Source organism: Castanea sativa, chromosome 4 (genome assembly GCF_040712315.1).
Source record: "Castanea sativa cultivar Marrone di Chiusa Pesio chromosome 4, ASM4071231v1".
In the NCBI taxonomy this organism is placed as follows: domain Eukaryota; kingdom Viridiplantae; phylum Streptophyta; class Magnoliopsida; order Fagales; family Fagaceae; genus Castanea; species Castanea sativa.
The window spans coordinates 47,343,784-47,369,534 of NC_134016.1; the positions used below are offsets into that span (position 1 = coordinate 47,343,784).

Genomic DNA, 25,751 nt, shown 5'->3' on the forward strand with positions numbered 1-25,751 from the left:
TACTTTCCTCAGGGAATAATTTACCATGGAGTCAAAGATTCTCTTTCTTATTTAATTGGAAGGAAATTGCTTTTCCTTTGCTTTGGAAATGAGTCAGAACGCTACATTAAAAAATAAGCGTGTACCAAGAAAGTGTGAGAGTGAATCAGTATGGAAAGACCTTGGTTACCCAACAACCAGTCTTCTCAGCTTGGACGACCAGTCTTCTCAGCTTCCGCGTTTGGGCCGCTAACTATGAAATTGTATTCTCTAAAAAAGTTAATCAGACTACAAATATTATTTTCACAGTTGACTATTATATAGTCTTCTTGGCCTCAAAACAACAACTAACAGTCAATTTCTTCACTTTGCCATTCTCATTCTCTCTCAAAAATCCATTCAGAAAAACCTCTTATTTTAATTTTCATTCACTTTCCTTTGCCTAATTTTTTCAAGCTTTCTTTCTCCTCTTCCTTTTAGATCTTCTCAAACGTACCATTTCACTATGGCTTTTTTGACAAACAAACGAGCCTCCTCTTCCTTCATCACCCACCAATACAAATATGATGTGTTCTTGAGTTTCAGAGGGGAAGATACCCGCATGGATTTTACAAGCCATTTGAATGGCATTTTGAAGTTGAAGGGTATTCACACCTTCATCGATGATGAACTCCCAAGGGGAGAAGAAATTTCTACTGAACTTCTTGAAGCTATTAGAAGTTCAAGGAGTTCCATAATTGTATTCTCTAAGAACTATGCATCTTCTAGATGGTGCTTGGATGAACTTGTAGAAATTCTTGAGTGTAAGGAGAATGGACAAATGGTGCTACCGGTGTTTTATAAGGTGGATCCCTCGGAAGTACATAACCAAAAGGGAAAATTTGGCGAAACTTTAGCAAAACATGAAGTAAATAATATAAAGAAGGTGCAAAGATGGAGGGAAGCTCTAAACAAAGTTGGTAGCATATCTGGTTTGACCTACAAGGACGGGTATTTAATTACTACCCTTTCACTTTATTTATTTATTTATTTTATTGTTATAATTTTCAATTGTGTGTCTAGTCACTAAATTTTAATTAAATTAACACTAGTTACCACTAATTTTTTTCATTGATGGCTTTATTTTTTTTTTTTGGGTCAAATTATGATAGTATTAATTTTTAATTGCTAATCTAGTTGCTACAAAGATCAATGACAGAAAAATAAGAATATACAATCAAGATAATCTTACCAATTAATTAGGACTTTCTTCTGCAATATTTAGAAAGTTTTCGAAAAAGTACTTAATAATTTTGTAAAAACATCAAAAGTAGGTCCCTTATAACTTGTTTCCTCACATATATAAAATTTATGTAATTTACTTTTTTTTTTTTTTGAGGGTGTAATTTACTTTTATTAACAACTAGTGTTATGCATGTGTGATGCAAGGTATAATAAAAAATCATATTTAAACTAAAAAAAATACTTCAATAATATTTTTAAAAGTGAATTATAAATTAGATAATAAAAATTTACTTAAGTTACATGGTGAATACACACCATGTAAAACCAAGTTTAAGATAGATTATAAAATCATTTAAAATAAATAATGAAATGCGTTCTAAATTTCTTGAAATTTATAATTGACTTTTTATCATAATATTATTTTATATTTTTAAATATTTTGTACTATGGTTTTACTTAAAAGTAAACTATGTTAATAATTTTAATTTATTTATAATAAGCGAAAGGGTGGAATTATATTATGCTACATAGTGCAAACATGACTTGTATAATTAAACTTTTATTATTAAACCAAAAATTTGTGGTAGGCCATTAACATAATATAAAATAAATAATGAAATTTCTTCAAAATTTGAAAAACTCTTCAGAGTAGAATTTTATTTTTTGATAAGTTCGGAGTAGAATTTTAATTGGGTAACTTTTATTTTAATTTTTTTGAAACATTGACGATAGAGTTCAACTTAGAGCAACTATGAAATTGTTATAATTTACTTATAATACACCAAATGATCTAAAGAGAAAAAAAGAAAAAGAAAAATATAAACCAAATAAATAAAGAGGAGGGCATCCACTTAGCACAACTACAATGTAGGATACAATTTTTATTAGTATATAGTAAATGGTATGATATAATTTGGACATATATTATAATTTTTACTTTATTGCAAATTTTTTGGTGACAATAATTACTTGATTGATTATTTTATCATTTTAAAAAATTTATATAGTGTACTAAAGGTTTTATAATTTCACTAACAACATAAATTATACAATTTAATTTTTAATTTATAATTAACTATTTTTTTTTACGAAAATTAACCAAAACTTTTAAAGGCATAGGAACTTGGCTCAACGAGAGTATGTCACATGTTGTAACCACAACTTTTAGGGTTTCAACTTTTGTTATTTACAAGTCATTGATTTGCACAATGCGCATAGAAACAACATTTTTGTTATCAGATGAAATTTTTTTTTATCGAGAACTTAAAAGGTAAAGCATAAAAATAACCATTTCCATATATTATTTACAATATAGTTAGCTATGTTAGAAATTTGACAAATTTTCTCAATATCCAAACTTTATCTCCCTAATATCAAATTTACGGAAAATGTATCTAAAAAATTTATAAGTTAGACAATAACAAAAAAAAAATGTTCAGGACCTAAAATACATCAAAATCTTGATTAAGGGAAAAAAAGTCACCTCTGATACCTAAAATGTAGAAAACTTATCTCAAAATTTTATAAATAAAATAATGTAAATAGCATAAAAAAAATTCCAAAACCAAACCCTTACAAAAACATGATTCAAAACCTAAAAGGACCAAACATATATATATATATATATATATATATATATATATATATATATATATATATATATATATATATAAATTGTTTCTACCTTCCGTCAAAAAAAAAAAAAAAGTGTACATATACAAACACTTTCAAGATCTAAAGTCCAAATAAAAAAAAATTAAAAAATTAAAAAAATCACTTCAACAACCAAATTGCTCTTCAATTTTTCGCCACATGTCCATCTAAGTTTTTAATTTTTGTGACAAGTGAATTATTAGGTATAAAAACCGAAGAGTTTAAAACCAATTAAATTCAAAATTATATATATAAAGCTAATACAATGTAATCTCTTCTAAAAATAATGTATAATTTGAACTGTATAATTGTGATTTTTTAAAACTGTACCCATATATATGCACGGGCTATACACTAGTTAATAATTAAAGCTAACAAAAGCTACAGTAATTGAGGCCATTTTTAAGTTATAAAAAAAAATTGTGGCCATTTTGAGTGTGTATGTATTGTAATTTGTAAGTATTTAAAGAATTTTATTCTCTCTACTTTTAGTTACCACCTTAGTCTCTTGTTTTAATCTTACCAAAAACCAAATATGGATAAAATAATATTAGTAGTAAATAAACATAAATTAATTTGAATATGATAGCTAGGTAACATTATATCGCTAAAACTTAACTTGGAAACTTTTCGGCCATAAGCATAACATTGCTAACATAAATGAGATGTGACAATCAAATCAGCAATAACAAAGAATTTGCAAGCAAAACATAGAATGAATAGAGGGGAGAGATACAAAAGGGGCAATAAGAAATTTAAATGAAAATTTAAAACAATTGAGGAATGGTTGTAGGAAGAATAACGAACTAGAGTTTACAATGAGAAGAGGAAAGGTTAAAAAATAATGTGATGCTAGAATTTAAGAGATAATGCAGGTAAATATTGATTAAAAAATTATAGAGATATAAGTTTTTTTTTTTTTTTTGAGAGAGTATAGAGATATAAGTTGAGAAGTCATATATTGCCAAAAGATATATGGTTTTATTATGATTGATAAGTTACAATGAGATTAGAGAATGTGTAAAGTCATGGTGTACTATTGAATATATATATATATATATGTGTGTGTGTGTGTGTGTGTGTGTGTAAAATGGTGGCGTGGTTGATGATGTAATTTTAACATGAGCATAGAAAAATTAAATTGTACGCTTTGAATTTTATATATTATTATTATATAGATATAGATATAGATATAGATTATATGATATTTTAGTTGTAGTGCACAGACGAAACATCTTGAAGTTAGTCCTTGTTCATGTATTTCTATTTTCTATTCTAACTTATTACATACTTTTTTTGAAACTTATTACATACTTTTTTTGTTGTGTAAATGACAATTGCAGCTGCTGTCAATTTGAATTTATTGAAGAAATTTTCAAAGAGATCTCAAGTGCTCAATTAAATCACATGAAATTATCTGTTGCAAAATATCTTGTTGGAATAGACACTTGTGTAAATGACGTCATAAATCGGTTAATAGATATTAAATCAAATGATGTTCGCATTGTAGGGATCTTTGGCCTTCCCGAAGTGGGTAAGACAACAATTGCAAAAGTTATTTTTAACAAAATTCATTATTGTTTTGATGGAAGCAGCTTTCTAGATAATGTTAGTGAAAAATCAAGGACAAATGATGGTGTAATTCAATTACAAGAGACACTTTGTTATGAGATCTTAGGGTATCAAAATTTGAAGGTGGGGAGTATATCTAAGGGAATCAATGTGACAATTGAAAGGCTTCATCATAAAAGGATTCTTATAGTTCTTGATAATGTTGAAGAATTGAATGAGATAGAATTTTTTCTTGAAAATTGTGATAGGTTTACTTCTGGGAGTAGAATCATTATAACCACAAGAGACAAACATTTGCTTGATACTCTTACAAAAAATAATCATGTAATGTACTACATGGTGAAGGAGTTAAATAAACATGAAGCTCATAAACTCTTTTGTCACGAGGCCTTTGGAAGAAACAATTTCGAGGAAGATTATTCAGAACTGGTCAACCAATTTATAGATTATGCCAAAGGTCTTCCATTAGTTCTAAAAATAATTGGCGCAGATTTGTATGGAAGTACTAAACATGAATTGGAAAGTGCGCTAGACAAATACAAAAGAATTCCCAAGGGAAATATTCAAAAAATACTCAAAATAAGCTATGATGGATTGGACCAAACTCAACAGGGAATTTTCCTTGATATTGCTTGTTTTCTTAAAGGATTCTACAAAGATAAAGTTGTAGATGTACTAAGAAGCATCAATAACCATGATCTGTATTATGATATTAAAAGACTTATTGATAAGTGTCTTATAATTGTTACTGAAGATAACAAATTATCGATGCATGACTTGATTCAACAAATGGGTTGGGAAATTGTTCGACAAGAATCACCAGAAGTGATCGAGAAGCGTAGTAGGCTATTGTGTTATGAGGATGCTCCTGAAATACTAATTGAACATACGGTATGAGTTGTTTTGATTTACTTTTTTCTATTTATTCACAAGGGGATTTAGTCATTTTTATTCCTTTTATTTTTTTTTAATGTTTAAGAAAATATAATTTTATTAGCGTGGCTTTTGTTTGAAGTTTAACAATCTATTATTTTTTGGTGAATTATTTTTACATTGTGGTTTACTTAATGTTGTGTTCAATTAGGGGTCAAATGAAATTCGAGGCATAACAGTGTGCTTGCCTAAACCAAAAAACATGAAGTTGAATCTTGGAAAGATGAGGAATCTCAAATATTTGAAAGTTCGCAATGTAATTTGTGAAGACCTTGGATCTCTTCCCAATGGATTGAGGTTACTTGATTGGAATGAATTTCCTTTATATTCCTTGCCATCAGCCTTTGAGCCTAAAAACCTCGTTGTACTCAATATGCGACATAGCCTCATAAAATTGGACGAGCATTTCGAGGTATGATCATTAGCATTTATAAATTCTTATTAGGATTTTGTTAATGAGTGCTCTTAGGGAACAAGTTAAGGTGCATTTTTTTTTTTTTTTGTGGTTAAAACTAAACCATGCATTTAATACGAAATTAAATAATATTTCTATACATTTCCGATGAACAAAATCAATTTGTGCACTTAAAAAAAGAGTAATCTTACATGCACTACAAGTTTTACTATATTGAGTGAACAAATTGATTAAATTGATGTGTTACCAATCATAAAGAGACAATTCAAATATTTATTTATGAGTTAGTTGAAGCCCAACATTTACATTCATTATTACATTAGTTTGTAAATTTTATTTTGTAATACTTGTAGTATCTTTAGCATTTTAAAAAAAAAATGTTTACAATAATTTGTAATTGAACATGGAGAATTTCTTAATCTATCCTCTTAGCCTATCATTTTTTTTTCTTTTTACTAATAAATTTCAAAAAAATATTTCTTCTTTCTACAGAGGTGTCGATTCAGAACATTGATATATATGGATTTGTCGTATTGTAAAAATATTACAAAGGTACCCGACTTATCACTGATTTCCCCAAACATAAAGGAATTGGACTTTGAAGCATGCATAAATTTAGTTGAGGTTCATCAGTCTGTTGGACTTCTTGAAGAGCTTATATCCTGGGATCTGTCCGGATGCCAAAATCTTAGAATTATACCAAGAAACCTCAAGTTGAAATCTCTTAAAACTTTTTATTTCGACCATTGTGAAAGTCTTGAGCAAGGAACGGAAGCGTTGTTTTCATCAACAGGATATCTCATTGCCCTTCAGACGTTAGTTATAAGTTTAAAAAACGTGAAAGAGGTTCCAAGTAGCATCTCTGATTTAAAAAATCTTCGCAATCTCTATATGGATTATTGTGACAATTTTCCAAAAGCCATGGATACTCCTGATTGTTTCCCCAAATTAGAATATTTAGGTTTCCGTTACAGCAACATTACTACCCTCCCTGAAATCAATATCAGATTTCCGAAATTAAAAGTTCTTTTCTTTCACCACTACTGGAACCTTCGGGAAATTCCAATGCCTCCACCACATCTAGAAGCTTTATATATAGAAGGGTGCGGTTCCTTGGATTCACAATCAAGAAGAAGATTATTGAGTCAGGTCTCTCCCTTTCTCATAGAAAGAAACAGTTTTGTTTTACTTTCCCAAATATAATATATTACTAAATTTGCTAAACTGAAGTTTCTTAAATTTGCATCAGCTTGGAGAAACGTTTGGGCTTCCACAAAATATGGTATGTTCAAGGGGATCATTGCATCAGGACTCTGTTCTTGAAAAGTGTGGGGCACCTGACCTTGCTGATGATGGATTTCAGTTTGACCTTATCCTTCCAGGAACTAAGATTTCAAAATGGTTCAACCATCAAAGTGTTGGAAGCTCCGTATCATTCTCGGTCAGTTCGGAATCTCTAGCATTTGCTTTCTGTGTTGCTTTAAAAATAGAACCGAAGGATATTGTGGCAAGTCGATATGAAAATTTTCTTTCTTCTATCTACATTTTCTTCAATGGTTATAAAAAAGAGTTAGCTTCAGGTGTATTTTGGTTAGATTCATCACCTTTAACGTGGTTTCACTATCGAAGCAATAGCTCATTTGAAGGCATAGTTTTAGAGGATTGCAACAACGTTGAGCTTCTATTTGAAGTTTCAAATTATGATCCAAAAAGGGCAAAAATTACAATAGAAAGGTGTGGGGCCCATGTAGCATGCATCTGTCCTTCTCAGAATCCTGCTGTAGATAAGATGGCCTGCATAAGAATTCATGAAAGTTTAAGAGTGTCCTTTGATGAAAACTTCAAAATGTTTTTACGTAGACTCGTTAATCAAAACCTCATCAGATTCTCAAAAACCCATAATAGCTGAAGATTCCATTTTACATCTATTTCAATGTTGTCCCTATGCCAAAGGAGTGTGGTATGGTGGTAGATGGTGTTTTTGTGTCGAAATGATCCGAGCTCAAACTGTAACGGAATTTGTTGAACGTATAATTGACCCCCCAAGTGAGTTACTCGCAGAAAGAATCACCAAAGATGAGTTCACACTGCGTGCAGTAGTGGCAATGAAAATCCTTTGGATGGCACGAGAGGAAGCTTTGGTTTCAAACACTAAACCCACCATAAACCAATTAGTCCATCGTCTGAAGAAATAGTATGACTTTTACTTGAGACCACTCACCAAAGGGCAAAACAGGGGAAGTGCTTGGACCAAACCACTTGATCAATTGGTGAAGCTTAATTTCGATGCATCATGTGATCAAAACAATGTAGGCTTGGCTGTGATTCTCAAAGGTCAAGACGGGAATGGGAGAGCTATTGGACGTGGCATAAACATCAACAGCAAGATGGGAATGCCATTGGTCAAAGAGGAGCGCAAATTGTGGTAGAGGGTACAAAGGTAAGCATTCCATGTATTTGATAAAATGTTACTATGGGCTGAATGAATGAACTCACCTCTTATTTTTCCAGAGAGGAGTTTCAGTGTGTGTGTGTGTATATATAGATATGGTAAGGATTAAACAATTGGATTGCTATTTCTCTTTCTTTTTTGTAGTCGGATGAATCTCCTCTAGAGATACTCTTTATTTTGTTAGCTTGTTGTTGAGTATTTATCTTCTAGATTGCTCTGTTTGAATTGTAGAAAACTTCATTGTAAATCCAGCTTGCAAGCCAAATTCTGCTTTGGCTTTGGTTTATTCTTCATTTGGTAATCTGGTTAGATCAAGAACATTTGGGGCTTTTTCTTAGGAAGTACATTCTCTCATTGCTTCTTTACCGAGCCAAATTTTGTTAGCTTCATCTCATGTGCTGTCCGCTGGCTGTTTTGTGAGTGCAGATTTTTTTGTGGCTGAGTCCATTGTGTCACGAGCAAAAGATTCATGATCCAGGGTGTGATCAGCCATCAAGCACTTTGTAGAATATGCCAAATGTCAGATTAACAGCTAGAGGCAAACCTTTGCCACTACCGATTGTGACTGCTTTAGTGACACGCATGATCAGCCATCCTGCACTTCATCTCTAAAACTTTGTGTTTAAAATATGTCTGAGTAAGAAGATTTAGAGTATCAGAGCAACAAATGTTCCATCATTTCATTTATTAAAAATTGCATGCTGTGGTTTTTTCAATTTAATTTTCTGTTCATTTCTTTTTACATAATGTCTATGATTTCAACCAAAATCAATGGATAGTGGTTAGCTTAAAAAAAATATTGTTGATTTAAGTCATACTTAAGTATAAACAATTGGTAAAATATGGTAAAGATTAAACAATTGGATTGCTATTTCTCTTTATTTTTGTGGTCAGATGAATCTCCTCTAGAGATACTCTTTATTTTGCTAGCTTGTTGTTGAGTATTTATCTTTTAGATTGTTTTGAATTGCAGAAAACTTCCTTGTAAATCCAGCTTGCAAGCCAAATTCTGCTTTGGCTTTGGCTTATTCTTCATTTGGAAATCTGGTTAGATCAAAAAAATTTGATGCTTTTTCTTGGGAAGTACATTCCAAGCCAAACTCTGTTAGCTTCATCTCATGTGCTGTCAGGTGCCTATTTTGTGAGTGTAGATTTTTTTGTGGCTGAGTCCATTGTGTCATGAGCAAAAGATTCATAAACCAGGTGTGATCAGCCATCAAGCACTTTGTAGAATATGCCAAATGTCAGACTAACAACTGGAGGCAGACCTTCTGGAATTGCCACTACCGATTGTGACTGCTTCAGTCCATCTTCATTTAGTTTAGTCCATCTTTATTGCTAACATTGGGTGATAAATAGAAACTTGTCAAAGTTGAGCTGAACCTTTTATGTATAACGACAAACCCCATGCACTTGTTTTATGGAAGTGGCTATATGGGCTGGCAATTTGAAATTTGAGTTTAGAAGAAGTCAGTAACCCTTGGCCTGCTCTGATTACATTAGACAAGAGTATGGCATTGCACAAGAATCTTTATGATCCAGCTAGCTGGTGGTCCTCTCAAATTCCCTTTTTTCATCAACAGTAAGGGTGGATTCTAAGGTTGATGTTATTTAAAAATGTTTTTCAATTGTCAAGGCACTCTACGATGTTTAGGTGTTTCAGGTCTTGTGATAAGAATTTACTCAGAAACCATACATTTTTATAATTATTATCATTCTCCTGTTGTTTTCTCTAAAGGGTTAGTTTCTATTGTTTTTTTTGTTATCATATCTATTTTGGCTTGCATTGACTGATGACTACCTATGCTTTTGTTCTTTTTCAGTCTAGTATCTCTGTCATCTCTTTGCGTTATTTTACTTTTTCTATTTAATTAGTAATTGTTCTATACTATACTAATCTCATGATGCCATGTTCAAAGTCTAATATGGGAATGGTATCTTATTAAATATTCTCAGCTAGTCAGCTTGAATAACTCTAGTTAATTAATTTTTTTTTGAAAATTAAATAAGTCTATTCAATAATGGTAAGACTATCTCTTGGCAAGGGCCTCTTGTTTGGTAGATGCTATGGAATGACTTAGGGGTTTGTTGCATAAAGTAGCACCTATATCTGGTTTTAGTATGACTCAAAGGATATTATCATCTAATTTTATGTTTTGTACTGTTTTAAGTTTTAACTTTTTTAAGGGCTGGTGTTTAGATCAATTGCTTGGGAATTCAATAAATGTGTCCAGTAGAGTAGCTTGAGGAAATGTATGTTTTCTTTGATAGTGTCATCATCTTTGTTAATGTTGCTTACAAGTTACTACCAAAGCCATTGCCCCCAATTGGTGAGCTTCCTAATGGCTACCTACACTGTGGTCTTCCATTAATCAATGGAGGCATATGTTACATGCTATTGCGCCCTTTTCATCTGTAGCCTTTTACCTTTTCATGCTTGTATTCCAATTGCCACTTTATAGTTTCTTCTTTCTCAAAGTTGGTACCTGTAAGCCATACTGCTCTTCCAAAATTCTATAGGATAAGGCAATTGCAGTCTGTATCTTTTTATGTTTGTGACTGTACTTCTGAATTTTTGTTGTGTTTAAGCTCTATTTGCATCCCAGAATATTAAATTACTCAAGTGATATGAGACTAATGAGTTCACCATGAAACCTTTCTCTTAGTTTCCTATTAGTTTGTATGGCTTCCTATATATGTTAGCAAAAACGTTATGGCTGAGCAAGTGGGTTGATAACCTTTCAGAGTCACTCGTGATTCATGATGCAACCATTATCCCTGAAAGAGAAGAATCAGCATTAGAAAAATGTTAGCATTGCCATTTGACTCAGTTCATCTGAGCTTGATCTCATGATCAGTTCCTTAAATGTTGTTCTTCCCTTTCCCACTATCATTTTATATATGCATCTCATTTCTTATATAATCTGTTCTGGCCCTTTCCATCCTAAATCTTGGGATGCATACATCATGTAGAGCAATACATGTGCTTGCAATATCTGTTCTAGTTCTTCTTTTTATTCTGTATAGCTTAGCATAGTTGCTGAACACAAAAGAAATAAATTGTAAATGTGGCTTATATGCTGGTATCTTGTGTTGGCCCTTTAATGGGGTGTTTTTGATTCCTCAAATCATCAATATATATATAAAAGCAGAGACCTCATGCGGGACTGCATGAGGTCCTGCCATGTGGCGCTCTATTAGAGCTCTATTAGTGTAATTATTGCATTTGACCTTTCACTTTACCTCCTCTTAAAAAGTTAATTCTTACATGCATTTAGAAATAGAAACAATGCAAGTTATTAATTGCTTCAGCAAAAACAGTTCATCTCTTTCTCTTTCTTAACTCTTCAATTCCCCCTTTATATTTAATGCACACTAACGTGTTTCTTTTGAAATCAGTATCTATATCTATCTATAGCCTTTACAACTTGCAAGACACCAAGGAAAATGAATTGGTGTAACACTTCTTTGGAGAATAACCAAAATCCTATTAGATACCTCTATCCTTTCTTCCTCCATTGATGCCAATTTGCTTCAAGTGTTATATCTCCTTCTTAGAGCTATGCTTCGGGTCCTAAATTGAATCATAAGTTAATTCTTCCAATAAAAGATGGGTATATAATCTCTAGAATCTCTCTTAAATCTTTGCTTTATTATTTTGATCTCTTTAAGTTTTGCTTTACTATTTGGTTTGGACTCATGCAACTACATTTTTGTTACGTGCACGCAAGTTGTTTGATAAAATAGCCGAGTGTTTTGTTGTAGACAACAATTAATGTAGAAGCAATTGCTGATCCTATGAACCACATGCCTTTGATGGCCTTGATTGCCGCTGACCTTCTTCTAGGTCTCAATAGGGAAAGGTAAAGGTTCCACTTCAATCTTTGAATTAATATTTTAATTTATTCTCAACACATTTTTCTTTCTTTTTATTTTCTAATTTTAGTTTTAATTTATGATTATATGTAGCTTAGACAAGTAGTGGATAATGTTGGGAAATGAGTAATGTATGGTTGTTGCCTAGAAATGTCTTACGATAGACTAAAACAACACCATACGTATGAAATTATTGGTCTTCATGGATTATACAAATATCGTCAAAATATTGTTGGAAACCACACAAATTGGTTTGCATTTGTCCAAATACAAGTTTTGGTATGAATTTAAAAAATGATCAGCTTATATAAATTTAATTTTAAGACTGTCAACTTTCCTAGAAGTTGATGCCCACTTATGTTAATAGACTATAATTTACTTTTCAGACTTGAGGAAAATTAATCTTTAATTTCATTAATCTAGATTTTGTTGTCTTAAGTAGCATGGGCTCAATGAGGTTCTCAGAGGAATCCAAACATTTTACAAGATTCCACTCAAAGGCATTATTTAAACTTTGCTCTTTGAACATTATTACGTATGATTTGCATTTCCTATTGCATACTAAAGTTAAGGACACTATGCTTTGCATATGAGATTGACCACCTCATATGTTCCGAAAATAAAAACACAAGAACATGATTTGATTGTTATAGTTGCTTTTATTAGTTTAAATTTTAAAGATTATTCTCCATGCTATTACTTTTTGGCTTTTATTATACTTTTATAGAAGTTATTATATTCAGCTGTAGTGACCATGCTAGCTAAATCTGGTACAAATATTTCAAATATGTGATAGAAATTATCATATACAAGGTACTTTCTCCTTTTCTTTTCTTTTCCTTTTCATTTTTCTTTTTATTTTTTAAAATTTAGTGCACATGTCAGGTCTTCATGATATTTAAAATTGCTATATATTTTCTTAGTTCATACTCTGTTAAGAGCATTCCCAACCGCTTATGCAAAAAAGAAAAGAAAGTGTTGTCTCAACAAAAGGCCATTTGATTTATATTACATTACTACTCTTGCAACAGACCTTACATCACATTCTTTATTTTACAATACACCATATTAAAATAAATTTTTACACCTAACACAGGTCATGTGTGTTTGAGTGGCAAAAAAAGAATAAAAAAGGATTGTGTATGTTTGAGAGAAATATAAAGTAAGAGAGAGAATAAAAAAAGGAAAAAAAAAGAAAAGAAAGAAGAATGCATAGGTTATATAGTATCATCTAAAAATACATGATACTATAACAATGTTTTAAAATTTGCTATAGGAATGAGAGACCGGTTATGTAAGGCTCCTTTTTCCTTTTTCTTTTTTTAATGAAAATCCTTACATACTTTGCATTTCATCCGGTTTTAAAGGACCAGATGAGAATGCTTTAATATTCTCTTTATTAAACTATTATTATGTACTGGTAAGAGTGAAATTGTCGTGTCTTGAAGATTTCAATTTAAAATTCTAATCATCTATCATTCTATACCAACTCCACAAACCAATTTGGTTCAAATCAGATAGATGAAAATCAGGATGGTTATCTAGGAAAAAATAATTATTGATATGTTGAATTTTTCACTTCCTTATGGACATTTTTAAGCATGCATTATTGACATAAAATATTGCATTTATATCTTTTTATACTTACAAACATGTCAATATTTTTTTAAGGTTGAAGGATTTCCTGAAAAGCCAAATGAAGAGTATGGTACTTGGATTCTTGACTCATAGAAGTGGGGATGTTTAAGGGACTTTTGGTTCTTGATTGGGTAAGGCTTCATTGTCCATAAGATGTAACTGAAAGCATATGGGTTTAAATAGAAATAATGATTGTAAAAGGTGTGTAGAGGTTTATGCTTTTCTATGGACAAATTGATGTCTGGTTTTGCTATAGGACTTGAAGGCCTTACATGGAACTTTTGGTTTAACTATATTTTCTTGCAAGATATTCACACAATATAAAATTTTTCATGCCTATTTCAATCAAGTGTTCTTTCTCCTTTGATTTTAACTTAGCTCTTTATCAATGTTGATTCTTTGTCGTTTTTTTGGGAGATGCCTTTCATTCCAAAAAAGGAAAAAAAGATATTAATCTTTTCATTCTTGATCAGTTTTGAATGTTATTTGGATGTAGTTAAGCATCAGGGAACTAGGGGAGTAGACCTCATTTTAGTTCATGTGGTTATTAATGAACTTAGTGTAAGACAATGAGTTAAAAGGTCTAAGTTTACATATGCTGAAGAAGAAATTTATACAATCTTCCTTAGAAGGTGGAGCATTCAAACAATGATGCTATAGTACTATAAAGATTGAAAATTTGCTTTTTTAATTAATAATAACGTATAGTTTTAAGGCAAGTACATGCTTATATTTGGCAAGTTGTTAAAGTACAAAATGTTCTATGTATGATGAAAATTTGAAAGTTTTATTGGGGGATCCAAATATATGTGTTTTGGAATCACTTTTCAACCATTGTGGATTCAGTTTGTTAAATGTGCATATTGCAAAAGGCCATATTCATATTAGTTTGGGAGACTTACAAAAAAAAAAAAACATAGTGTTGCCAAATTTGAATTTGGCACTAACTGTAGTCCTAGAAAAATTTATTAATTTTGAGCTTTAATAGGATTTGATCAAACATTGAAATGTGGAGGACAGTGGTACTTTTTTTTAATGCTGATTTCTTTAATTTCTTAGAGATTGTAAATATATGTCTCATTACCCTTCTACAATTCATGATAAAAACACTACACAACAAATGATACCCAACTTTGGAATAAAAAACACGGCTAGAGACTAAGGTTTAGTTTGAATTTAGTTTTACTAGCAAGCTTGGTAGATTAACTATTATGTTAAGGTTAGACGTTTTGAACTTGTGAGTTTTGTAAAGATTGTGATTAACTATGAGTGTTTGAGATGTGTTTTTTTTTGTTTTAGAATTAAGAAGAAAGAGAAAGACACATTTTATATCAACCGTTATTCTACAATATTCCTCTAAAGTTTTTTTCTTATTTCTCATTAATTATAATGAATATGTGTATGCAATGTATAATTATTGCTTCTTATGACGAACTCATTACTAACAAAATTCTATAATAATTATGTCATATAATATATGTACAGCATTCTCTAAAGCCTTCTTACATAAAACATTACAACATTATCCGTGCTTTGCACGGGCAATTTACTAGTTTCTTTAATTGTTGATTTTGCAAATAGTAAAGCTGCAATTATGCACTAATAAAGATATTACAGAAAAATGGGAAAGAAAAATGCCACACCATGCCTAAGAGGAAGCATTGGATTACCAATTAACTGAAAACAATGCTATTCCCATCAAAGGACACAGATTATTTAAAAACCTTTACAAGCTGGTTGTACCATGCCCATCTTTCGTAAGATCTGACCACCCTCAACTTTGGAAACCTCCAAATTCATATTCTTAGAATTTCTGTAGAGAATAGACTTCATAAAATATTTTAAATTTGTGTACCTTATAACATTTCATTCTTTGTTTTCCCTTACAAAGTCTTTGCTTTAAAATGAGGTGAGAGAAATCTCAAACCCTGGGAGTCACCTTGTCTCTCCATGGTTAGTCCTGTTGTTAAAGCTTGTTGAGCCACTTTCCTGGCCCTGCTAGGTTGGCAATTTTACATCATGCTTCACTTCTAGAGCCCAAAATCTTATTGTTGGGCTACAATACCAACCATGTCAATGAATTCCTAATTTATTTTCACACATTGAGGTCAAAATTTCAATGAAGTTACATTGTCTTTAACTATTTTTGCAATTTAGTTTAGTGGCAAGGACATGCAGGGGAAAAAAGGACGATATAGAACTTGCTACCATTTGGATTTGGAAAAGTTATTATAAGAGTTCAAATTTTGTTTCAATATCTTGTGTATTAGAGCAACAAATGGTTTTGTACAAGGCAGTACTAGATGAAATGAGAGAACATTTGTTATATTGAGAGTAACATTTGTCATGAACACATCATATTTGTACAAAACCATTTGAGAGAACACTTGTACAAAACCTATTTTTGGAGGACAAATGTTCTCTCATTTCACCTATTTTTGGAGGACAAATGTTCTCTCATTTCACCTATTTTTGTGTATTAGAGTATTAGAGCAACAAATGTTCTCTCATTCATCTATTAAAAATTGCATGTTGTGGTTTTTTTCAGTTTGATTTTCTGTTCATTTCTTTTTACATAATGTCTATAATTTCAACCAACATCAATGGATAGTGGTTAGCTTAAAAGAAATATTGTTGCTTTAAGTCGGTGGATATTTTTATAAAAGGTTGATGATACATTCTTAAATTACTCTCTTCTTGGTTAGCTGCCTTATTGAGGCCAATTATTTGCATATTTCCAGCCTCTCTAATGAATAAACTTTTTTTTTTCTTATTTTTGTTTATAATATAACTTGGAATTTTTTTTAGGGGGACAATAACTTCTTTATTTGAGGAAAATATATGCATATATTAAATAAGGTATGTCAAAAAATATATTTTATAAGGAAAGTAAAAATTCTCTGATAAAGACCAATCATTTTTCTGTTGTATTATTCATTTTATGTTAATACTATCAAAACCTGTGACTTTTGAATGGAATTAAGTGTTTGTGATATTTGCAAAAACTAAGGGGACTGTTGTATTAAATTAGAAGAATTGGGATGTACAACACAAAGGATTATCTATATACATATAAGAAATATAAAAAATTTCAAACCCATGGGAGGCAACAGCCACCTTGGCCTCCCTTTGCTTAACTTGTATTGCCCCTATTGCCTCAAATAAGGTGTACAGGTTGGGACACATGTAATTTCAATTTTTTTTTAATATTCTACTTAGGAAGAAATAAATCTTCATCTTCCTTTTGGGGTACTGTTGTTCTCTTGCCAGATACTATTCTATCTAGATGTAATATGACCTGAGCATTGTAACAAAACCTTGGGAATTGAGAACTTTGATAATTTCTTCTTGTTTCAGTCTGGTTTATTGACAATCAATCATCTTTCTATACCAATTATGCAACTGATGAAAAGATGGCAGACAATTTCCTATGAAACAAAATAATGTGTTTCTTGTAACTTTTGCATGTAACTGTTTAGTGTGTGCTTTCCCTAAATTTTGGTTATTTGTTGGTTTTGTAATTTGGTTTTGATCATATGGGAGTAATCAAGTGGTCACTTTGCTCCAAGTTTGGTTTACATTTTCTTCATTGTGATTTTAGTTAGTATGATTTAAGGCTCTCCATATTGCTGATTTGTTACATATGACAACATATAAGTAAGATCAAATGTAGACTAATATTATGGTTAGTCAAGTTGGAGCAAGTTCTCTGATTTTCTAAAGTTTGAGTTTCGTAATGAACTTCTCAAACTAATGATATTTATTACTTCTTATCTAGTTGAATCTATGAATTTTATACTCGATCATGTTTATCTTTTATTTCTTCAACTGTATGCCTAAGAAAGTTCAAGGAAGAATGACTTTACCTTTGAACTTTAGTATCACTTCATACTTGGTAAAACAAATAATTACTTCGGAGTAAGTAATTAATTTTTCATAGGGTTGGTCTTATTTAATGAATTGAGCAGGGGATAACTTTTCTTTCTACCATCATGTCATGTTAAAGGCTAGCTCAAATCAGTTTCTTGAATTTATATCCCTTAGTCTTTGGAGCTCCCGTGTAGAAGTATCAAATAGCCTTCTCACTCTTCCTCTTCACCAAAACTCCACTTCTGTTTTCCTCTAAATTCTTTGACTTAAAGTCTTCAACATGGATTATAGATTTCATTGATATTCATATCAAAAACAGCAAGGGCTCCCAGAAATCTTCACAAGCGATTGAGAATTTATATTTTAAATATTACTTGGCTTCCCTCATTGCTTATTTAAAGGCAAAATCCTGTTACATTGGTCTCATTTAATGTAAGGGTGCCTGTTTTGTCAGTGCAGATTGTTATGTTCGACCCAGATTGTGACTAGCCAACACATAATCAACATGCACTTCATAGAATAAGCCAAAGTACAGTAACAACCAGTGACAATATCAACAAGTGCATTCAAATATGTTGGTGCTGCCCATCCCTCAATACATCCACCCTGACAGAATAAGCCAAAGTACAGTAACAACCAATGACAATACCAACAAGTGCATTCAAATATGTTGGTGTTGCCCATCCCTCAATACATCCACCCTGATGTCTCTACTCGCTGGGAGAGCTTCTCAAATTGCCTGGATTGCTTGAAGTTACAAACAGCAGAAACAGCAACAACCAGAATGGCAGCAACGATAATACTCCCACTATGATACTACCCATATTTCTAGCCATGATGTTTGACACCTAAGGCAGAGAGAGTATAGCACAGGTCGAAAGTAAAATAACAGTGGTGTTCTCAAACGCATCAAAGATATAATTGAGGAGCTTTCTACAGGTGCCATTTGGTACTTATTTGCCACAAAAACATTCTTTCTATGAATAAGATTAGCCATATTATCACTAATATCTCCCTTTATATCTGTTTCAAGAATCACAGCCAGTGCTTTTACTCTACCAGAGTGACTCAAAGCCTGAGAGTTCTCATTCCTCACAACGTCACAGAGCCATTTCAGATCAACAATGAGAGAGGAAATAGGTTTGTCATGCAAGGGCTTCTTTGCGTCTCATAAACAAGGGATGGATGTTGAAGTCGTGGGTCTAATCTGAAGTGTCAACAGTTAGTATTTACCAATCAAAATAGCAATGTGACCGCTGAACTCTGTTTATGAAGCAAGGGCTAGGGAAACTAAGATAGGGATCTTTGTTTTATGATGGTTCTTATGATGTTTGGCCCTAGGGTGACACTGTTCTGGACAAGTTAACAAGATGTTTAGTGTGGGCCTCTCTTTATGTGTTCTTTCATTTTTTGGCCATAAGTAGATTTTTATTTGATATCCTACTTTGGAAAAAATTAAACTGCAGATTGTGTTATTGTGCCTTGGGTTATTTTCAGGTTGTCTGGATACTTTTGTACTATATTAATGGTATTCTTATCTAATCCTTGATTCTGTTTGAAAATAGGCTATACAGGAATGTTATTAACCATTTATTTGTAAAAGTTGAAGAAAAAGAGAAAGTGCCCCCATATGGCTTGAGTCAATGAACTCTTAGTCTTACCTTTTTTAAATATCAAATTAATTGCGTACTATTGAAACTTGATACTAAATAAAAAAAGGCTTCTAAACTTGATCTTCATGGCTTGCAGCATTCCTTATGCAGCTTGTTGCATTGTTGGTCTATTGATACCTACAGTGTTAGAGGTTGCTCAATGTGTAGATTCACCTATTTTGCTATCTTGTGGGTTTATCCGAAAGAATCATAATCATCAAATTGTGCTCCGAATTGGTTGTTGAGGTGTCTTATACTTCCATGAATACTATTATATGTTTGACAATGTGGTTGGGGGAAGATTTAATAGTTTTTTTAGGCATGTATTAGAATAAATACTTGGTTATGTGTGCAGGTTTGTTACTCCAAATGTGGCTCAGATTAATGCACCATGGTTTGAATTAATATTCAAGGAAGGCTAAAGCAAGTTGTTTGACTCGTCTTGTTCCAGACTTCTATGATAATTGGGTTGTGCTTCTTCTCAGTCCTTGGGAAATCAAGACCATTGGTCACAAATTTTTACTAGGCAAGCAGATTTTCCTTTGGATTATGCAAAATGATAATCAAATGTAGTTTGCTACAGTTTCCTTTGTAGCCTTGCTATACATATGTGGAATATGAAATATTGCACATGACTTAATTACATTTTCTTTTCTTTCATTACCATAACATCAAAATTTTTGAATTTGCCTTTGCTGTGATCCTTTATGATGATTGGCTTATGACATCTCTATAAAGATTCCTAGCAGTCTATTTGGAGCAGATGTGGTTTAAAATTACTTCATTTTCATCTACTTTCATTTTTTTGGCTCTTCTAGCATTGAACAGAATTCTTAGCCCACTTTGGGGCCATTTGATTTTATTATACAGGTGATAATGACCCAGTGGAAATTATTCCATTTTAAGTGATTATTTTTCAATAAAATCTGTCTCTATAGAATATGCAAGCTTTAGATTTTGAGCACTCCTCTTCTTTAACAAAATTCATTATTTACTTCTTAAAAAATGTGTTTGATTGTTCACTTCCTATGGCTACTCCCGTGGTAAAACAGTTGAGATGAACAAAGAGCATTGTCTTAGACAGGAGTGACTCCTCATCAATTTGAGAAAATGATTGATGTAGTAGACTTTCGAAGTTTTATTGATTTGAGTCTTTTTAAGTTCCTGAAATTGGGTTGATTTTGCATGGCTTAGTTTAACAAAAGTATGTGGAAGATAGATAGCTATTGAGTTAACCTGTGTGGTGCAAGTTTGAGCTTTGTTGGGTTAACTTGTCAGGAGAGCTAGGCCCTTGTTAGAAAGAATCTGATGGAGGATTGCTAGGCTCAACTCTCGCCACATGGGGGGTCGCGGACTTTGGACTCTAGCTTTGTTGGGCCAAGCCCACTGGGTTAGCCTCACAATTTCCTTCTTCAAAAGGCCATTAATTCATTTTTATTATTCGAGATTCTTCTTCAACGTGCAAGGAAGTAATAACTTTTTATCATAATTTCTGTACAGTATAGACTTCTGAATTTTTGTACCTTGTAACATTTCATTCTTTGTTTTCCCTTACAAAGTTATTGGTTTAAAATGAGGTGAGAGAAATCTCAAATCCTTGGAGTCACCTTGTCTCTCCATGGTTAGTCCTGTTGTTAAAGCTTGTTGAGCCACTTTCTTGTTGAGCCATTCAATGAAGTTGCATTGTCTTTAACTAGTCTTTGCAATTTAGTTTAGTAGCAAGAACATGGAGGTGAGAAAAGGATGATATAGAACTTGCTACTGTTTGGGTTTGGAAAAGTTATTATGAGAGTTCAAATTTTGTTTCAATATCTTATGTTCCAGGCTTTGAAATGGAGCATAAATTTCACAAAACTTGTGCATGAGGATTAATGCTCCTTTGTCCTCCAAAAATAGGTTTTGTACAAGGCAGTACTAGTGTTGTATGTTGTGTACTTATATATTTTCTTTTGTTGAGTGTCGTTAGGTGTTTGAGAATTCCCATACATAAAAAACAATGGGGATATTAAAATTTATAACACTAACACTTGAAAAGATGCTATTCTCATTGTTGTCTACCTTGCCTAATTGCTATGAAATGCATCACTTTACAAATAACTCTTTTTCTGCATGAAGATCCATGGCTCTTGGCAGAACCTTACTCTTTCTTTCCATTAGCACTATCAGAAGCTTTCTTTTCACTGTTTACTATCATACATCATGTCCCATCTAGGTGACTGGAGCATTAGATGGAAGCAAACTTTGTCTATATTGAATCATTAGTAGAGCCTCTCGCATGTACTAGGCTCACATGTTTGTAGATCCATTTTCTGAGTATAATTTTTTTGTATGAGAGAATTTCCTCTGTATTGAATGGATTAAGGACAAATTTTGTGTGTTTAAAATCAATTAATAATATTTTATCAAATTAATCAAGTAGATGAGGTGGAAGCAGTAGCTACTGCCTGAGCCTTGGAGTTTTCCCTGGAAGTTGGTATTAACCAAGGTATTTTGCAAGGTGATTCCAAGGTGGTCATGAAATCTCTTGCAGATGAGGCGCAACCATTGGCTTCCTTTGTACTGTTATTAATGCTTATTTGGATTGAGGGGTAGGGACCGAGAGTATACATATATATCGGCCAATAAGTCACATGGTTGAATTTAATTGTCATTGGAAAAGATAACATTGTTTGTACTAAATTGAAATCTTCAATGCAACATGTAATTGATATCTTTTTTTTGGTGAGATAAACATAGAAACGACATGTAGTTGAACTTCAGGTACAACACCTAAGTAATTGTATTTGTACCTAAATTTTGCCCATTATAAAACAATGATATTCCCCATTAAAGGAAAAAGATCATTTAGTAATCCGGAAAGCTGATTGTACCATACCCATTTTTCATAAGATTTGACTAGCTCCTCAACTTTGGAGAACTCCAAATTGATATTCTTAGAATTTTTGGACAGTACAGACCACAATTTTTTTTTTTTTTTTTTTACTTTTGTTCCTTAAAACCTTCCCCCCCCCCCCCCCCCCCACAAAGTATTTTATTGGTTTTAAAATGAGTTGAGAGAAATCTCAAATTTCCATGCTTGGTCCTGTTGTTGAAGCTTGTTGGGCCACTTCCCGGGGCCTGATAAGATGGCAATTTTACACCATGCCCTGCTTCTGGAGCCTAAAGTCTTATAGTTGGGCTACAATACCTAGCATGCCAATGAACTCCTAATGTTTCTTCACACACTGAGGTAAAAATTTGATTAAACTAATCTTTGCAGCTTAGTTTAGTAGCAAGGACAGGAAGGGGGGAAATGGACAATATACAATCTGCTACTACTTGGGTTTGGAAAAGTTGTTATAAGAGTTCAAGTTTTGTTTCAATAACTTTTGTACTAGGCTTTGAGATGGAGCATACATTTCAAAATACCTGTAAATCAGGAATGATGTTCCTCTGTCCTCCAAAATGCCTTGTACAAGGTAGTACTGATGTTGTATTTTGTGTATCTACATGTTTTCTTCTGTTAAGAGTAACCATTAGGTCCTCAAGAACTTTATTAATCAAAGCATGGGGACACTAAAATGAATCACACACTAATAGCACTTGAAAATATGCTATTTTTGTTGTTGTCTACTAGGCCAAATTGCTATTCAAATGGATAACTTGACAAATAACCACATGTAGAGAATTCTTCATTACGTTTCTTGCACTAGCAGAAAGGATTCTTTTCACTGCTTACTATTATAACATGGACTAGGACCATGTTTGGAAATTATTTCATCCTTACAATTATTTGTTTTCTTACTATCTTATAGATTTTATCTCATGTATCAGGTTGAGAATTGAGTGAGACTGGTGATACTTTTTGGTTTTTAGTGAGCTCAATTTTTCTTCTGGATCAAAAATGGTAGATTCTATGTTGATGTGCCAAAATTGTGATCAATTTAGTAGTTATATTTATAAGAAAAGAGAACATTTGTATGTTAACACTCTTAGATTCTGTCCATGTGATAATTTTTTTTTTGTGGATAGGGACCATGTGATAAAAATGTACTATTATAAACTTTAAGCTAGTAATATTGAGAGGAGTGGAAGTATGCTTTTCTTTTCTTTTTTTCTTTTTTGGTTAAAAAAGTATGCATTTCTTTTCTTTTTTCTTTTTGGTTAAAAAGTATGCTTTTCACCATTGCTGTGAGTGGTATATATCCTTTCTGTTTGTTTTCTTGAAATGACACGACAATACATACATTTTTATTTGTGAAAAGCTAAGTAATAGGTCCTATGCAAAATGCTTTTAATGACAGTCAATCTCAATGTTAAAACTTTTCTTTTTTATCTGTATTTGATAACGACACACCATGATATCAAAGATTAATTGCTGAAATCATAATATTACTGGCCCCATCTTTGTACTAAAGAAAGAGGCAGTAGGGCACTTGGATGTGAGAGTCTATTTTGTTATGACTCTATGACCACTTTACAACCCAATTCAGTTCTTTCTTCAAACTTATCTCATTCCTTATTTATTTCATCTTAAATGTTCTTTCCCTCTGCACACCTAATCTTGGTCTGCAAGTCTAAATGCCCTAAAATCATGGATACATATCAGGGAGAGTGGGGTCATTGTGATAATAGATATTTTTTAAGTCTCTTGTCCTTTCATTGTTGTTATTTGGACCTCTCATGGCTTGGCCTACCCAATTATTTCCTTTACATATTGGGAGCTTTAATTTCCTTTTCTCACTCTTTGAATCTCAACCAACAATTAATCTTTTTTCAAAGCTAGAGCTTGGTCCTTGGAATCAATCTGTTGAGCAGCCAATCATGTACAAATAATACGAGTGCTATGTACTCAGTAACTGTATGTCACAAAACAAACTTTATTATGTAATGATGACTTTATTATTTTTATGGTTCGGTTGAATGCTATGCTGACTATTAACTTTTCTTTTATGTAATAAGACCAGCTTTCATTGTCTTCCACCTATGCAACAAAGGTTACATCAACTTGGATAATTAGAAGGATTACATCCACTGGGATTCTGAAGAAGTGATAAAAAATAAGAGGACAATACACGAAATTACAAAATTTCTTGAGCAATCAAAATCCCAGGTAAGTTAAAAATCTAAATAAGTATTTGATTAATGACAAAGTTTCATGTAATATACTAATAAAAAAAATTACTTAGGAAGCGATTTTCTATTGTATGGCTGTCGTGAAAAAGGTAAATGCTAAGAATGGATGACATTATATTTCATGCACTGATTGTCATAAAAAGGCTAAAACAATTGGATCTACATTTTGGTGTGAAAGTTGCAAGAAAGAATTTTCTTTTCTAACAATAAGGTTAGTTCTAGTTTATGAAAAAGATTAAAATATATTACATATAAAATATATATTGTAGAAACTTACACATTTGCCGAAAACTTCAGGTACAGGCTAGAATTACATGTCAAGGATGAAAGTGACAGCACAATATTTGTGGTATTTGACAAGGAAGCAGAGAAAATTGTTCGTATTCCTGCTACACAAGTCTGTACTATAGAAATAAAGGTATAATATTTATAGCTTCATGAAGTTAATGAACTTATCATGATCTTTAAGATTTCCATACATCTTTTGAACATTTGGTATTACGAAAGAATCTTTTGATTATTTTTATGTTGGACTTGGCTTTTAGGCCAATGATGTTTTGTTTCTAGTTTTTATATTAGATTTTATATTGGCTTTTCATAATATGGATATGAAGTTAGTTTGCCTTCCTTTCTGGTTCGGTTACATGTATAATTATTTTTTCTTGAGGTCTTTTTTTGGCGATGATATGGATCCTAGTTCAGTAATATTTGCTTAGATCCATAATTAGTTTGGATTCAGATCCTAGTTTTTTTTAATGCTCAAACCTTTGAATACCGGAAGATCTTATGTACAGTGGTTTGATCAGTACTGTTCTTTCTTTTACCTCAGGTAGTATTAATGGTTAGTTGTCTGTCTGTTACCTTAGGAAAATGCCTCTATTGTAAGAAACGTTATTGGGCTCTTGTGTTTGCAGTTTGCACAATAACTGGGTAACATGTTATTATTGATCAGTCATGATTTATAAGTTGCTTTTTAATTTTTTGGATAGAATTCAAATTAGGGTCTTAGATCTGTTGTTAGAATTTTTCTCATTGGGTGAGCATAGGGATACTGTTAAGAGTTTTGATATGAAGTTGGAAGATTCACTAGCATCAGTGTTACGTTAAGGCTCACGGGTTTGGAAGATTCAGATGTTTGTGTAAAATGCTGCCTGTGAGGAGAATACCAGGAGACAATGCTTGTGTTGCTAAAAAAGACTAGGAGCAGTTAACTGTATGCTCCTTTTGAACCTTAAAGTGAGAGGTGTATCAAAACAGTGAGGAAAAGGGATGCTTATAATGCTGAACTAGTTAGGATTAAGCTGAAAAGGGTGAAGAAGAGTTTGGACGAATGTTCCATGATGATTAATCATGTGTCAAGGGAAAAAAATCA

General features: G+C 32.1%; 1 protein-coding gene and 1 long non-coding RNA gene across 2 annotated transcripts in view; one reads left to right on the forward strand and one right to left on the reverse strand.

Moving 5' to 3' along the window:
* LOC142631332 (uncharacterized) overlaps positions 1 to 25,751 on the reverse strand; it is a 51,615-nt gene that overhangs the window by 15,167 nt on the left and 10,697 nt on the right. The gene's annotated exons all lie outside the window — the stretch shown is intronic.
* Positions 332 to 8,352, forward strand: LOC142631359 (TMV resistance protein N-like). Its single transcript, XM_075805499.1, has 5 exons — positions 332 to 969; positions 4,200 to 5,319; positions 5,513 to 5,773; positions 6,269 to 6,925; positions 7,026 to 8,352. The coding sequence occupies exons 1-5, from the start codon at positions 485 to 487 to the stop codon at positions 7,683 to 7,685; spliced, it is 3,183 nt and encodes a 1,060-aa protein (XP_075661614.1). The 5' UTR covers positions 332 to 484; the 3' UTR covers positions 7,686 to 8,352.

Excerpts from the sequence above, each read along its gene's own strand:
- LOC142631359 (XM_075805499.1), top strand. The coding sequence starts at position 485 with ATGGCTTTTTTGACAAACAAACGAGCCTCCTCTTCCTTCATCACCCAC. Across the intron at positions 5,774-6,268 it reads AATTGGACGAGCATTTCGAG|AGGTGTCGATTCAGAACATT; the intron begins GTATGATCATTA and ends TTCTTTCTACAG. Across the intron at positions 6,926-7,025 it reads GAAGAAGATTATTGAGTCAG|CTTGGAGAAACGTTTGGGCT; the intron begins GTCTCTCCCTTT and ends AATTTGCATCAG.